This window comes from Magallana gigas, chromosome 4 (genome assembly GCF_963853765.1).
Source record: "Magallana gigas chromosome 4, xbMagGiga1.1, whole genome shotgun sequence".
NCBI lineage: Eukaryota > Metazoa > Mollusca > Bivalvia > Ostreida > Ostreidae > Magallana > Magallana gigas.
This window is the reverse complement of record NC_088856.1, coordinates 33193257-33209252: the sequence shown is the minus strand read 5'-3', so window position 1 is coordinate 33209252 and position 15996 is coordinate 33193257. Positions and strand designations below refer to the sequence as shown.

Genomic DNA, 15996 nt, shown 5'->3' with positions numbered 1-15996 from the left:
AACTGTAGCATTGTAGTTCTGAAGAAGAAAATTTTTAGACAATTTCCATATATATTTCTATGTTAAACTTTGAACCCCTCTTTGAGCCCCAGTATTAGTTTGGTGGTCACAGCTTTATTAATTTAACATACATATTATTCAAGGATGCTTGCATAGTAATCTCATGAATTGAAGCACTGTTGTTCTCCTGATTCAGAAGAAGATGATTAAAGACTATTAATCCATATTAATCTTTGAATTCCCTTCTGGGGCCCCAGTATTAGATCGAGGGTCAAGGCTTTTATAATTTAGAATCTACACTATTTGAGGATGCTTACATAGTAATAATAGAGCACAAGGCTAAGTGGTCATGAGTGTTAGGCCTGTAACCAAAAGGTCGCTGGTTCAAACCCCGCTGTGGTCACTTGATGTTGTGTGTTAGACAAGGAACTTAATCTACATTGTCTCAGTCCATCCAGCTGAAACTGGGAACCAGCGAACACTAGCTATAGGGTTTAACCCTAAAGACTCTCATCCCGTTAGCACCATGAAAACCAGAGATAAGCACCGGTGTTGTGTGCTTTCATGGCACGGAGAAGAATGTTTAATAAACATTAACCTACGTAGTAATCTGACTAATTGAAGAATGTTAGTTCCCGTGAAGATTTTTAAACATGCCTTGGGCCCCTAGGATGCTTAAATAGTAATCTCAGAAATTGTAGCATTTTAGTTCTTGAGAAGAATATTTTTTAACACTTTCCCTAAGGCATTTTTGGTGCACTGGTTCTTGAGAAGAAGTTTTTCTATGTTAAACTTTGAACCCAGCCTGGGGCCCCAGTTTTGGTCTGGGGTCACAATCTTTACAATTTAGAAGCTTCACTACATACAGTGGTAACAACGTTATTGTTGACAAGCCAATCGTGTTAAATCGTTCGTGTAACGTGGGTGATCGTTCGTGTAACGTGCGGGATCGTGCGTGTATCAGGAATATTGGTTTGCGTTTTTTACCGTGCGTGTTTGTGCGTGATCGTGCGGTTTTTTCGTTTTGTAACTTTTTTTACGGAATGCCAGGATTTATTCTTAAAACAAAGACAAGGAGTTTTTGTAAAACAATGTGAATTTAAAACTTTTTATTATATAAGAACATTGACAGTTGTTAACATTCATTCTCTCTTTCGTCCTTAAATACTTTTTTTTATTTCTATAGCTCATTCAATCCTTTGTTCGGTCGAGTTAGTTTTGCATAATTTTACAATCAGCCTATATCAAGCATCAATTGTGTCTTGACAAATAATTTCAATCATACTAGCAAAAGCGACACGTTGAATGAAAGCTGCTAAGCTTACCCATTTCCCGTTTTAAACTAAACGATTATTCCCAACGTTTTTCTTTCAAATGAGAATACGATACGCATTATTATCTAGTAGATTGTATACACATTTGTTTGAAATAAAACTTATTTAGACGCTTTAAGATTTAGAATTAATAGAAATAAATTAATTATTTACTGTACATTATGAAAATAATGGATGTGAAAAATCGAAATTCTATGGAACAAGGTAACAAATTTACCTGTATCACGCATAATTAAATCGTACGTAAAAGAATTTAATTATATAAACAGTCAACTCGTATGTAAATAATTTCGTGTAGTTTATGCATTATCTTCATTTCAATTACACGTAATTTTCTTTAACTTATGATTGAAGTTAATATTTGTTATGGAGACAAAATATTAATGTGTATGGATGTGTAAAAGTGTTAACTCGTAAAATACAAAACAGTGCATGACTAAAGTACATGCCGCTTTTCAATAACACACAAACATAAAGCAATACAAATTAAAGTAATACGTTTCTTTAATTCTAATCTTAAAAATTAATTTTGATTTTGCGTGTTTAATGGTGTAGAATCGTTCGGTTGCGTGTTTTGTCGTTTTTGTTCGTGTATCGTGAAGATTCAGTAAGTTAGTGATCGTCCGTGTATCGTGCGTGATCGTTCGTGTATGGTGCGTGATCGTTCGTGTATCAGAATCGTAAGTGTCGTTTGTCAACAATAACGTTGTTACCACTGTATACAAGCTTCTGTGCAAATATTGCACAGAAGCTTGTATATGTAGTGAAGCTTCTAAATTGCAGAGGTTGCTGAGAGGAAGATTTTTAAAGACACACACCCTAGACTAACTGTTCTGCAAATATACCCATTTTAAAAAGTGTTTAGCCCTTTATTTTAACAATTTAGAATGTTCTTTCCATTAAGATGCTTTGCACCAAGTTTGGTTAAATTTGATTCAGTGGTTGTAGAGAAGAAGTCAAAATGTGAAAAATTTACAGAAGGACAGACAATAACCCCTCCCTTTGCAGTAAATGAAAACAAAAGTTTCTATCAAAGTGAATGTTAAGAATGGCTATTTTCATCTACCAGCCATGCAATGCTCTTCTGTGAATAAAACCTTGAATATGTTTCTAATCTGAGTCTTGACTGATCATGGAATTAGTTGTTTCAAAATTTCTTCACGTTCTCCTAATATGGCATGTACAATGCAACTTCATATCTCAGACAATTGATCCCATAGGACTATGATTTTCTTTGATGACTTGTTAAACTTGGATAAACTCCCAATTAAAACATTATCATAATTTGCATACTAAGTAAAACAGAAAATTTAATATTCCAAACAATTTTAAACATGATAACAAAGCTCAGCTCACCAAGATGAGGCATCAACTTTATGAGGCATCACCTTTCTGAGACCACCTTTATCACATTATATGAAAACCATAGTCAATGATCTTGGATATTCATAGATACTATTTTGACACAATATCGTATATCATATGTTTATCAAGAGGCCCATAGGCCACAACACTCACCTGAGGAACAATAGGTATGATTCAAGAGGCCCAATGGGCCACATCGGTCACCTGAGCAACTCTGGCTTTCTATGGTCGTTCAAAGGATATTGTGCCATTTTTACCGAAAATAAGATTATATGCAATATAAATAACTAAATTTTCAGTTGGTGTTCATGGTTAACTTTCAGTTCCCTCTATTTTAGCCCCTCTCTCCCCCCCCCCCCCCCCCCCCCTCACTTTGTAAAAACATTTAAATACATGAAAGTATAAAGGTACATTTTTTCTCCATCCACTATTTACTTGTTATTGTATTTTATTTTTAAAAATCCTACATGTGAAAGAAGAAAACTGTACCTCAATGCACCCAGAATAAATGCGCTCAATTCTTTAAATTAAAAACATTGAAAAATTTAATTGGCCTTCCCCATAATAAACGATAGTCATTTACCAGGCATGAATTCATTTCCTATGACGTTTCATATCCTCACTCACTTGATTGAAGAATAAACTTGACTGAAAAATGTTGTCACATATGTTAAAGGGGCATGGTCACGATTTTGGTCAAAAATCATTTTTCCGATTTTAATATTTACAATGAATCATTAAGGCATTTTTAATAGGTAACCAAAATTTGATTGTCATTTGCTGATTTATAAGCAAGAAACAGAGCTTGAAATTCTACCCTTTGTAAACAAGGCGTTTGTTTACATTTTGAACGTTGAAATGAAAATTTCAGTTTCAAAACTAAAACGAATGTTTTAAACATTAGGAACTGTTTATCTTTGCTTAAAATAAATAAAAAGATAGACAAATAAGTTGGAAAAAGATTTTTTACTGGTATATTGAACCTATGTAAACAAAAACAGGGCACGAGCCTTGTTTACATGACAAAGAATTTGAGCCCTGTATCTTGCTTATAACTCTACGAATGACTCTCAAATTTTATTTGATCATTAGAAATTCATTTCTAAAGCATTGAAAATAATAAAAACATAATGATAGAATTTGACCAAAATCGTGACCATGCCTATTTAAAGAGCTATAATTCAAATCAATGTATTGGCAGGCATGTCGCTCTATTGTACCAAGGCCCACCCATTATTGTCATCTTTTTTAAAAAACAACAAATGTCTACAAACAAAGATGATTTTCTGTTGCAATAATTTTTTAAGAACAGAGATAATGCTTTTATTCTCATAATAATGATGTGTCAGGACTATGGAAACTGTTTAAAAGGCGTCGTTTTCATATACTTGTGTTCGGAAAATAATGAAAAAGAAAATGGGGGAATAAGATGGTACAACTGCCCATTTGGTTTAGTCGTAAAAATACAACTTCAAATTGAACACTTTTTTCAGTCAAATATATTTGATATATAATACAAGTTTATAAAAGGGTAATTTCTAACTACCGTATTTTCCTGACGAATCATCGATGCAGACGACTAGTCAAATTGCTCATTTTAAGCCCAAATTTTAAAAAAAATCCTACGATACGTCGATTCAGACGACACGTCGAACTTATCGCTTCAAAATAGTGTATCAAACTGCAAGTAACATTATCAGTAAATGATGTACATGATGTCCCCGATATTGCTACCAATTATTATTAATGATTAACATTTTAACAATTACTGTACTTATGCATCGTATTTTCAAATACCGATATCATCTATAAAGTCGCTTGCATTGTATACTATTCCTGATATCTTATGTTATGCAAGTTGTATGAGAGTAAACTAACCTTACTTTATCAGAAATATTTTATTCCCATGTATTAAAATAAATATCCACTCTGACCATCGCCAGTGTATTCGCCATTACGTAACCAGCCACCTGTTGACTCGGCGCGTGGTCAATGTTTGTTTAACAATTTCCAGTGTCAGAAGCATGCACCTGTCTTGTGTCGGACTTCAAAGGGGGATCTCAAGTGCAGAAAGCTTAGCAATTACTATGATTTAATGAAATTGTTTACTTTGTATCCAGTAATGCAGTTACACCCTATTGTTTTACATAGACACAGATAGAAATAGATTGATCATAAAAATTTGTACGACTTGAAAATGACGATATACGACATTCATACGTTTCCTAAAGTTTTTATTTAACAATAATTAAATAATTGAACAATAATCAATGAAATTTAATCACTATTATAACGGTACTCTTTATATACACAGGGTGTGAAACTGTGAACACGCCGTATGAATCTCAGCCTTAGGGAATGATTACTATATACTGCAGTAGTATTAGCACAACCGGTGTCAGCCTATTGTATAAACAATAGTATTGATAATTGCCTATTACATATTTTAAAATTGAATTTGACAACAAAATATTTCTTATTTATACTTTCCACTAACAACTCTTTACTAATAAAATAATTTTAATTTAAAACATTCCCCGTACTTGCTGCAATAATTTTTTTCCGTTCAAATTTGGTTTTAATTTTACTGCGCAATGTTATCTTCCAACTAGTGATATATAGAACAACTTTTAATTGATACTTGTACATGTACATGTGCCATTTTTTAAATTACCGTCATTATTATATATACTAGTGTTAACAAATTAGTGAAAACGATAATTAATAAAAATGGAAAATGAATTCAATAAGGTAATTTTCAATCACACAGCCAACTCAAGATGATTAAAACCAAGATTTTTTAATGCTATTTTTAACAATTTTCTGACCTCAAGCCTTAGACAAGTCGATTTAGACGATAAGTCGAGTGTTCTACTTCAGAGAAAAAAAATACCGACAAATCGTTGGCAAAATACGGTATATTCAGTTTGAAATTATCGAACCTACAACCTAAAAACCTATGTTCTATAAAGTTACCTAATGTCTGGTGCTCTAACCACTAAGCCATTTATTCACAACAAAGTGTGTTGTTTAAATGCTTTATGAGACGTTGGCCATGAATTTACGGACTTCTATTATTTTTCTAAAACGTTCAATTGTTGGGCTACAAAATGACATTTTTAAAGTGTAGTGGGTCATTTCTCCACATTTTTGCTGATTTAAATCGGTTTAAATTCCATTAAACCGCATTTAAAATATACCAAAAATATGGAGCTCAGACTCAATCTATAAAAGAAAAGGCATTAAAGTTATAAAAATGACATTATTTGGAGGTTTTGAGACACATACGCCAGTTTGAATCAACCTATTACAAGTATTTAAAATACTTAAGTGTTACAATGTACAAACCGATGTTATGTTAAATATGCATTGTTTTTAATTATTTTTAAAACAATAATTAGACTTAATGATATTTTAATTTTGCAGTATCTAATCATTCTTCATATGGGCATTTTGCACATCTTATTCACCCATCTTCTTTGTGTAGATTTTATGCAATTCATCGTTATAAAGGGTGCACCAGAAAGTAGTTACAGCATATCATCCTTTTGGCAAGACATTTGTATTGATCAATCAAAATTTCAGCGTCAATTGTAGAATTATAAGCAAGATACATAACTTGGTATTTCCTATTCAGAATGAACAAAAGCATGGCCTCAGTTCTGTGAGCAAAGTTCTGTATCTTGCTTAAAATTCGAAACTTGACACAGCTGAATATGGTTAGTAAAGAGAAAATTGTAAACAATTAAAACAAAAGAAACATGCACTAAATTAAAAACAAAGAAAGAGCACAATTTATTTTTCATAATATATTTATACCTATATATTTCTAGCAGCAAAAACAATCTCCGTTTAGACTGAAAATGCAGAGCATCTTAACAAAACATGTTTCATTATAATCAATAATAACGTACAAATCGTACTGAATTACCAATAGAATGTATAGTATTTATAATATAATATGTTGTTAGTGCATCAGATTTTGCTCATTTTGCGCAGGTAAACAATTAACCGTCTGATTTACCAAACTCTATATTTGGTTTGATATGTAAAAATTCCAAAATACAGGCGATATTTCCATAAAGCATAAACGAAATTCAAAACAACGTAAAACATGGTCACGACTGAAAATGTCAACGCATTGAAAGATTTAACCTCAATTCACTTCACGAAATTGGCACAAATATATTAGCATGTTTCAAATTTTCCTTCGTACGTAAAATGTTGCACAACAGGCAAATTTATCTTTGTCAGTTTGACCCGATTGTCATGAGTCAACATTCAAACATGGCTGCTTTATACAAAGAACTTTCGTTTTTGATATGGAATACCGAACCCGAAGTTATAAACTGATTGACCGCGATAATATCTTTATTTTTATTTTAGTAAATTACTCAAATTTGAAACAGAATTTGCCGACAATTTTTGTAATTTATAATTTCCTTTCCATAAGGATTATTTATGCAAAATTACATTGAATTTGACTCAGTAGTTCTTGAGAAGAAGATTTTTTAAAATGCACCCCCCTTTTTCTACAGTTTCGATGTTTTCTCCGCTTTGAATTAAGATCATTCTTTCATTTCTGCAATTTATATTCGCCTTCTCATAAGGATGCTTTGTGCTGAATTTGGTTGAAATTGGCTCAGCGGTTTTAGAGAAGAAGTTCAAAATGTAAAAAGTTTACAGACGGACAGACGGACGACGGACAGAATGTGATCAGAAAAGCTCACTTGAGCTTTCAGCTCAGGTGAGCTAAAAATCAGCTTAATGGAGTCATAATACAAACTATCTGGACAATGTACAATAATACATGTAGATCCTGTATAAATAAAATCCATTTTTCCCCCTGGATATTCTTATGTTTATAATCATTAGTCCCTTTTCCAACAGGATGTTTTTTAGTCATATCACATGTTGAGTATTGCAGTTCTCAAAAAGATCCTTAAAAATTGTTTATCTATGTGATATAAACCTACATCAAACTCTGAACCTTCTTGTGGCGCCAAAGAATTGTCCTGGGGCCAAAGTTTTAACAATTATAAAGAATCATCTGGCTGATTAGTTTCTGAGAAGAAGATTTTAAAGAATTTACTCTACATATTTCTATGTAAAACTTTGACCCCCCCCCCATCCATTGTGGCCGAACCCTACTCCAAGGGGTGTTATTATTTTCACAACTTTGAATCTACACTACCTGAGGATACTTCCACTCAAGTTTCAGCTTTCCTGGCTGATTAGTTTCTGAGAAGAAGATTTTTAAAGATTTACTCTTACTATATATTCCTATGATAAACTTTGACACCCCCCCCCCATTTTGGCCCCAACCTACCCCCAGGGGTCATGATCTTCACAATTTTGAATTTACACTACCTAAGGATGCTTCCACACAAGATTCAGCTTTCCTGGCTGATTAGTTTCTTAGAAGAAAATTTTTAAAGATTTACTCTATATATTCCTATGTAATATTTTAACAACCCCCCATAGTGGCCCTACCCTTCCCCCGGGGATATTGATTTTCACAACTTTGAATCTACACTACCTGAGAGTACTTCCACACAAGTTCCAGATTTCCTGATTGATTAGTTTTTGAAAACAAGTTTTTTAAAGAATTACCGTATTTTTCGAAAATTAGGTAGATACTTTTTTTTCCTGACACGTGGACCTCGCCCTATTCATCGCTTCGCCCTATTTACCCGGCATGCTTTTTTTTTTGGTTGGAAAATTTAATATGAAATTTTGCAAACATTTATGCAACCCTCCAATAAAATCATGAGTGTTTACTATAATACTGCTTGAATTTCTGTGTAAAAATTGTATGGACTTTAATCAATATACTGTAGTAATTTATCATTTAAACAAATTAAATGTGAATAAATTTATTTCTTCTTACATTTCTTACTTAGATTGCTGACTGAATCATCTTTCAATCATTATTACATGCTGTCATGCATTTTGATCATGTGCTTACGATAAACAGGAAATCGATTTCGCATGGTAAAAGTAAAATGAGAACTGTACAAAGGGTAATTATGGGGGAAAAATATCGTCGGGTAGAAATAAAAAAAAAAACAATTTGTTTTTATAATAAAATACATGTACAAGTTTTTTTCTGTATATTAAAACTCTCTATGAAATCTTCGCCAGGTGTCTCTGGAATCAGTCTGGGTAGCGCCTACTTTGTTTATACACAGAATTGGCCATGTAGTTTTTTAAAAGAAGTAAAATAGTTTAATTGTTAACATATGATGCACGACAACAGACAAAAACCAATTGCAATACGTCGCCTGAGTTACTCAGGTGAATAAAAAGGTATCTTGAAAGCAAGACATTTTTAGGAGGCCACATTGGCTGTCCTGAAGTTTACTCTTCAGAATAATAGTTTAACACTTATTACTCTCAAAATATTGTTTATAGTCTAACAATCAACATTTCCCAAACATTCCTCTTTCTTCTAAATGCATAATTACTGGTAATTGGTATACATGTATGTATCATAGATCTAGCTATAGATTATACATCAAGAAAATTAACTCTCACCTAGAGAAACTGCTGCAATTGTAAAGAAGATATGGTTTTGATACAATGATGTGCTTCGTTTCCAAGGATTCAATGCCCAAAGTTATGTTGATATGTCCTGTACAATACACAAATAAAACTACATTTAATATAATCATGCACATATATACTGTTTATTAATATCATTTTCATTGAGTCAAAGTTCAGTGTATGTTCTAAATGTCAGTTCCTTTTAAAATAGCATATTATGTAGCTTCTGAACTGTTTCTCTGTTGTATTTGTCTGCATTTTAAAGTTTTTAAAGACTATTTTCAGATTATAAGGTAAATCTTGATAATTCTAACTTGAGGGGACCTTAGTTTGAGAGATCAAAACTTGGAAAGATCAAAATTTTAAAAAAAGTACCAAAATATTTGTTCTGACCAGTGGTTAAAAAATAAGGTAGCCAGAAGTTTACATTCATTACTTCATATTTAAACTGTAAATGACTTTCGAAGTTTAAGTTCTGTGATAAGCATAATCTAAAAGCAATTAACTCAGGCCATTGCCTTGTGACATTATAGCAGCAATTTAAGCAAGTATATGCAGGAACATTTCAGTGTAAATGAGCGGTGCATTTACAAATCTTAAACCAATTTAATGAGAGATGCTAAGAAATTTTCCCTTAAGGTATCCCACTCCTAAATTCTTGTATCAAGAATTTCATGAGAAGTATATAATTATTGTAATCTGTAGACAAAACATACTTAGAAAATACAAAGATAATAGGAGGTCAGTGTTCATCCCTTTAAGTTATGCCCAATCTAATTTGACCTTTTTGCGCCTAAAATGTGATTTCAGCCTGATTAGGATTTGATGTCAGTATTTTTTATTATGCAAACTCTTTTCTTGAAATATCCTTTTTAATTATGCACAATGGTCACACTGAATAGAGGAATTACGAAAGAATTTTGTACGAAGCTGCATAAAGTTTTTTGTGACCTTTTTGCACTAAAAATAGACAATTTCTATCATAGTTACAATTTGATTTGAAATATTTATAAAAACATTTTGAATATCAAGAACTTTATATGATTAATCCAGTTTGCGTAGATATGCATTCAGTATCATTTTGACATAATAAAACATGGGGGTCAGTGATGTCAAATCTTAGATATATGGCTTCAAAGATAAAATTCTTACAAAGTTTGGCTTTAAAAAATTCAGACATTTTCTATATATTTGCATGATTTTGTGCTAAATGTCTATCATTCTTTTAAAATGTAGTTTTGTACAAGTCACACAGGATGTATATATATATAGAACATGTCACAAACCTATCAAATGTTAAAATGTGAACAATGAATAAAGAATAATAAAAAGAAAGGTATATTGAAAATTCCTAAAATTGCTTGTTTCTGTCATTTTCGTCTATAAAACCTTCCGCACGAGAAAATAGTTCCCCCGAAAAAACTTGTTTGCTTCTTGAATTTAAACGGATTTTCTTTCTGAATTTAGTGTTTTTATGAAATGATGATCTCTCTGTGAGGATTAGATTAATAAAATAATATTTATTTAAAATCTAATGAACATCTGTGCAATGAAATCAAAACGAGAGGAGTGAAATACTTTAAAATGCTTTGATGTTACAATAAAACTTCAAAAAATTAATTTATCTGGCAATGATTAAGTGCATTTTAAGGTCTAAATTGAACAGATCCAGATCATTAATTAATTTGCAAAAAGATGCAACTGATCTGCAAAACAAAAACTCTCTATCTTAAAAACTGTAGGAAGAGTAATCCGTTCAATAAAAGTACCCTTTTGGTAGCCGCCCACCAATCCAGCCACCCGACCATTTTCATCATTTTAATATTAACCAGATTTTTCCTTTGGAAAAACCAAATTTAAAAAAAATGTTTAAAGAAAACAGTATTTCAACTAAGTATGGTGCAAGGTAAAGATAACTGCATAACAAAGAATTGCATCATCAATATTAAAGGTAATAATAGACAAAAATCAATTTGTGTCATTCTTAAGGACTGTATTAAAAGCTTTATATAAATCAAACTGTTTGAGATAATAGAACATCTATATTGTCTGCAATCATCGTGAATACAAACATCAGTTCAACTGGTTGGATAAATCAAATATAAAATCAAACAATATAGATATCTTCTATGTAACATTGTTTTCCCTTGGACTGAAATGTCACATTTTCATTGGTTTAAACATAGCACGTGATTGCCTCATATATCTCTATATTTGTTCTGTGAGAAATAATAATAGGCAATATGGCCGTCATTGGTCGACGCTTCGCTTACTCATTTCGACATTTCATAGTATTTTATACATAAAACTGCATGCTGTAAGTTCTTAAAGTATTTGGAGTTGTTGCCCTTTGAAATTCTTTAAAATTAGAGTAGTTGCCCTTAGAATATTGACGTCACATTGTTTTGTCTGGAGCAGAACAAAATGGCAGCGTCCAAATTTGCTCAAATCTCTGCAGAGGAAAGGGAGAAAACATTTGAAATTGAATAGCAACAAAACATTGTAAGTAAACATGGGTAAAGCAAAGATTTTGAAAGAGTATTTGAAAGGTGTGATGAAAATTTTGAAGAGTTTAAATGAGTTAAATTGGAAGAGATGTAAGACATCTTGTACATGGCTTTGCGTAGATCATCACTATTTGTGAATAAATATGTCGCTTGATAGTCCTCGAGAAAACAAAACACTTATTAGGTTAGTTACTGACTCACTACGGAAATATATTGGGTTGATCAATCTCATAGATGGCGAGGCAAAGCCTCGCCATCTATGAGATTGATCAACCCAATATATTTCCGTAGTGAGTCAGTAACTAACCTAGTAAGTAATAATATACACACCATACAGGATGTGATTATAATAGTCTTTTAATCCTTTTGATAAGACCTTACAAAATAGTCTCACTTTAAAGTTGAAAGTACTTTGGGTATAAAAAGTTATAGCACTTTAAACAAACAAAAACAACAAGCCCATGGGCCACAATGCTCACCTGAGCAACAATAGACACAAGAAATCATCTTGATGTAAGCGTCAAATGGGCCGCAAAAAATATAATTGTTGTATGAATCATTGGTTGTTTACATAAAAACACACCACAAAGAAGAAAATAAAAGTTGGTTGTATTAATTTTTATGGTAAATTTTAATATACTTTCAGCAACTTGTTTTAACATTTTACTATTATCATAAAGAATCTCTTGGAGATTATGTATTTCAAACCATTTTGTTGTTGGGTTTTTTTTGTTGCATTATATTGAATAAAAACTTATTGCATTAGTTTATATGATTTCAAGGGACCACAAAATTAGAAAATGATTAGTTAAAATTTTCCAGTCAATTCAAATTTTCATTTCTGTCATATTTTTGCGTAAATAATTGATATTGATGTCATTTCATGATATTTTCTACCACATTTTACATGGAAATATAATAAATACACACACACAGTCATTTTATTTGACTCGGCACATAGAAATTCAAATATATCATTTATATAAAATTCAATGACATGCAGGTCTTTAGTATTTCAGGTCTTTAGTATGTCCCGCATACCGATCCCGATGCATTGTTTTGAAAAGAATGAAGAACTCCAGAATTTTCCGAATAGATTATAGTCTCGATAAAAACGCGCCAAACAGGACAATCTACTAAGTATGACCTATTTTTCATTTACGAGTAAAACAAAAAATATGTGATATTTTTTAAAAGGCATGAAACATATTTCTTCATGCAAAGAACAAGTGCACTTAAGCTATAGAGAATGGGCCCTTTTTCAGTGCCGTTTTTATGTAGAAAATATCAACAAATTGCTTTTTTCTCGTAATTGTTAAGCACAGATGGATACTTCTGATTTATACGCACGCTTAAATTTACCAAAATTAGCATACAGTTTAAAAAAATGAGGATTTTTAAATGCCTATAAATAATCTAAATCCGGAAAAATCGAACCGAACCTACTTGAATTGTGTCTAGTTTAATCAGAGGGAGGAGATATTTAAATCAACATTGCTCTGTTGGTGGATCTATCGGCGCGTTTGCTGAATAATACTTTATGCATTATTTTACGTCTGAAAAAAAATCGCATAAAGCTTTGAAGTTGCATATTACCATTGTGACCAAACAAACATTCCTGACCATACAAAGATGATGGAAAGCGATTTAAAACGTGTCAATGTTTTACAGTGAGCACATTTGACAAACGTTTACCTGGATAGAACCCACGTGATTGTTTGAAATGATTTATTCCATGCGTGGGTTCAAACATGGGTCACGCAGGTAATAGCTTTCGCTTGCTATAGGAAAAACCTTGAAATTTTCATACGTTTTTCAATTTTTAGGTACCAGCCTAATGTAGTACAAACTTCTTACTTTCACAGGAGTTTTCTATAAATGTATAATGCGTATTTTGTCTTTTCCACAAGTTTGTACTCGGTTAGGCTGACAGTAAACAAAGGCTTTGAAATGAATGCCCGTCCTCAATTTACTGTACAAAATCCCGAATGTCTGCTGACCCCTACTATGTTTTAAAGCTTCGTGCTTTTTATAAACAATAAATTCAGCACTTAAACTTGTTAATTCTTATGACATAGATATCAATAGATAATGTTAGGGGAAAAAATATGCTTAATTTGAATCTTTATTTTTTTACTTTTTACCGGGGCCCATAAGTGCACTCGTCCTTTACATTTAATTCATGAAAATATGCATAATATTAATTCTATTAAAAAAAGAACTATCCCACAGAAACGCAGTAACAATATTTAAATGTGTATCAAATAACGGACCGCCTTCCGGCGGCCCTTATAATAAAATCAGCTTTATGGAGTCATATACAAAATATCTGGACAATGTAGTATAATATGGTACATCTTGTATATTAAAAAGATTTTAAATTTTTTTTCCCTGAATATTCTTATTTTTATCATCGAGCCCCTTTTGTATCAGGATAATTTTAAAGTCATGTTTGCATATTGGGCATTGCAGTTCTCAAGAAGATCTTAAACAACTGCTTATATATGGGAAATAAACCTACATCGACCTTAGAACCCCTTGTTCATAAATAAATGCTCATAAATAAGAACAAGTAAAAAGCTGTGACAGCAAACCGGGTTTTCTTTTATGTGAACTGTATCCATAATCCATGTCAACCCGTATCCAGTGAAATGGATAAGGTGAAAGGGTACCCTATATGCAATTTTTTGCCAAAAAATGACTAAGTTCAAAAGCTGGTATTTTTTTCATAAATAATCGGAAATCTAAATCCTAGCAATATGCACACCTCTGATATATGTACAATTGATCTGCAAAAGAACAACTTCCTATCTTGAAAACTGTAGGAGGAGTTATCCGTACAATGAGGGTACCCTTTTGGCAGCCGCCCGCCTGCCCGCCCGCCCGCCATTTTAATAACCGGATATTTCTGTTCGAAAACCCGATTAAAAACTATATATTAAAACATTTGAATTTTTGTGAATAGCGTAATTTAAAATGTTTTTCTTCATAAAATTAGACCTCCGTCCCAAATGTGGCCTCACCCTACCACTAAAGATTATGATTTTGACCAATTTGAATCTATACTATCTGAAGATGCTTTTCTATGCATATTATTTTTTAAAAATTTCTCATTATACTATATACTATATACTAGTATGTTTATGTTTTTGTAATTATGTTTTTTCTTCAGAAATTGGATTTCTAAAATGGAGTGGAGTGGGTCAGATAAATTTGATTGTTTATGAACTGGTGGAGTTTTTTAATTAATCAAAATATTTTAAACAAGATATCTGTGAGCCAATGTTCACTAGTGATACCCCCGCTCTGATGTGAATATGCAAAATAAGCAAAGTCAACATTTAACAGAAAGCTGGCATCTGATTGGTACAGAAATATATCCCATAATATGGCATGCCTAAACAAATAGTGTGTTAAAATTTCAAGCATCTGCGATAAACAGTTGCTGAGAAATCTTTGACGGAAATTTGTTTGAAAATTTTGGCTAAAAATAAACAAAGTCGTCATTTAACAGGAAGTTGACTCCCAATTGGTACGAAAATATATCCCACGATATGGCATGCCTATACAAATATTGTGTAAAAATTTCAAGCATCTGCGATAAATAGTTGCTGAGAAATCTTTGACGAAAATTTGTTTGAAAATTTTGGTTAAAAAAAAAAGCAAAGTCGTCATTTAACAGGAAGTTGACGTCCGATTGATACAAAAATATATCCCACGATATAGCATGCCTAAGCAAATAGTGTATTAAAATTTCAAGCATCTGCGATAAATAGTTGCTGAGAAATCTTTGACGGAAATTTGTTTGAAAATTTTGGCTAAAAATAAACAAAGTCGACATTTAACAGGAAGTTGACATCCGATTAGTACAAAAATATATCCCACGATATGGCATGCCTATACAAATATTGTGTAAAAATTTCAAGCATCTGCGATAAATAGTTGCTCAGATAAATGCGACAGAAATTTTTGTTACGGACGGACAGACAGACAGACGGACGGACGGACGGACGGACGGACAGACAAACAGACACACAAGGGTAAAACAGTATACCCCCTCTCCTTCGGAGCGGGGGTATAAATATACTGTATTGACAATCATTTTACAAAATTAAGTAGCTGCATGCTTTAGGGAAAACAGTACATATTCACAAGTGAATGTAAAGCTGTATTATATATAATAGCTCTCTGGAAATTTTTAGAAATAATTTATACACATTTTAATTTTACGACAGTTAACCTTA

The 15996-nt window shown here is 32.1% G+C and overlaps 1 protein-coding gene across 7 annotated transcripts in view; it reads right to left on the bottom strand.

Annotated features, from left to right (window-relative positions):
• Positions 1–15996, bottom strand: part of LOC105342164 (plexin-B) — a 288820-nt gene that overhangs the window by 213715 nt on the left and 59109 nt on the right. For all 7 annotated transcript variants that reach the window (XM_034449323.2, XM_066082177.1, XM_034449322.2 and 4 more), the window contains exon 8: positions 9237–9333. In XM_034449323.2, the coding sequence (XP_034305214.2) occupies positions 9237–9333 (97 nt within the window). The remainder of the gene's footprint in view (positions 1–9236; positions 9334–15996) is intronic.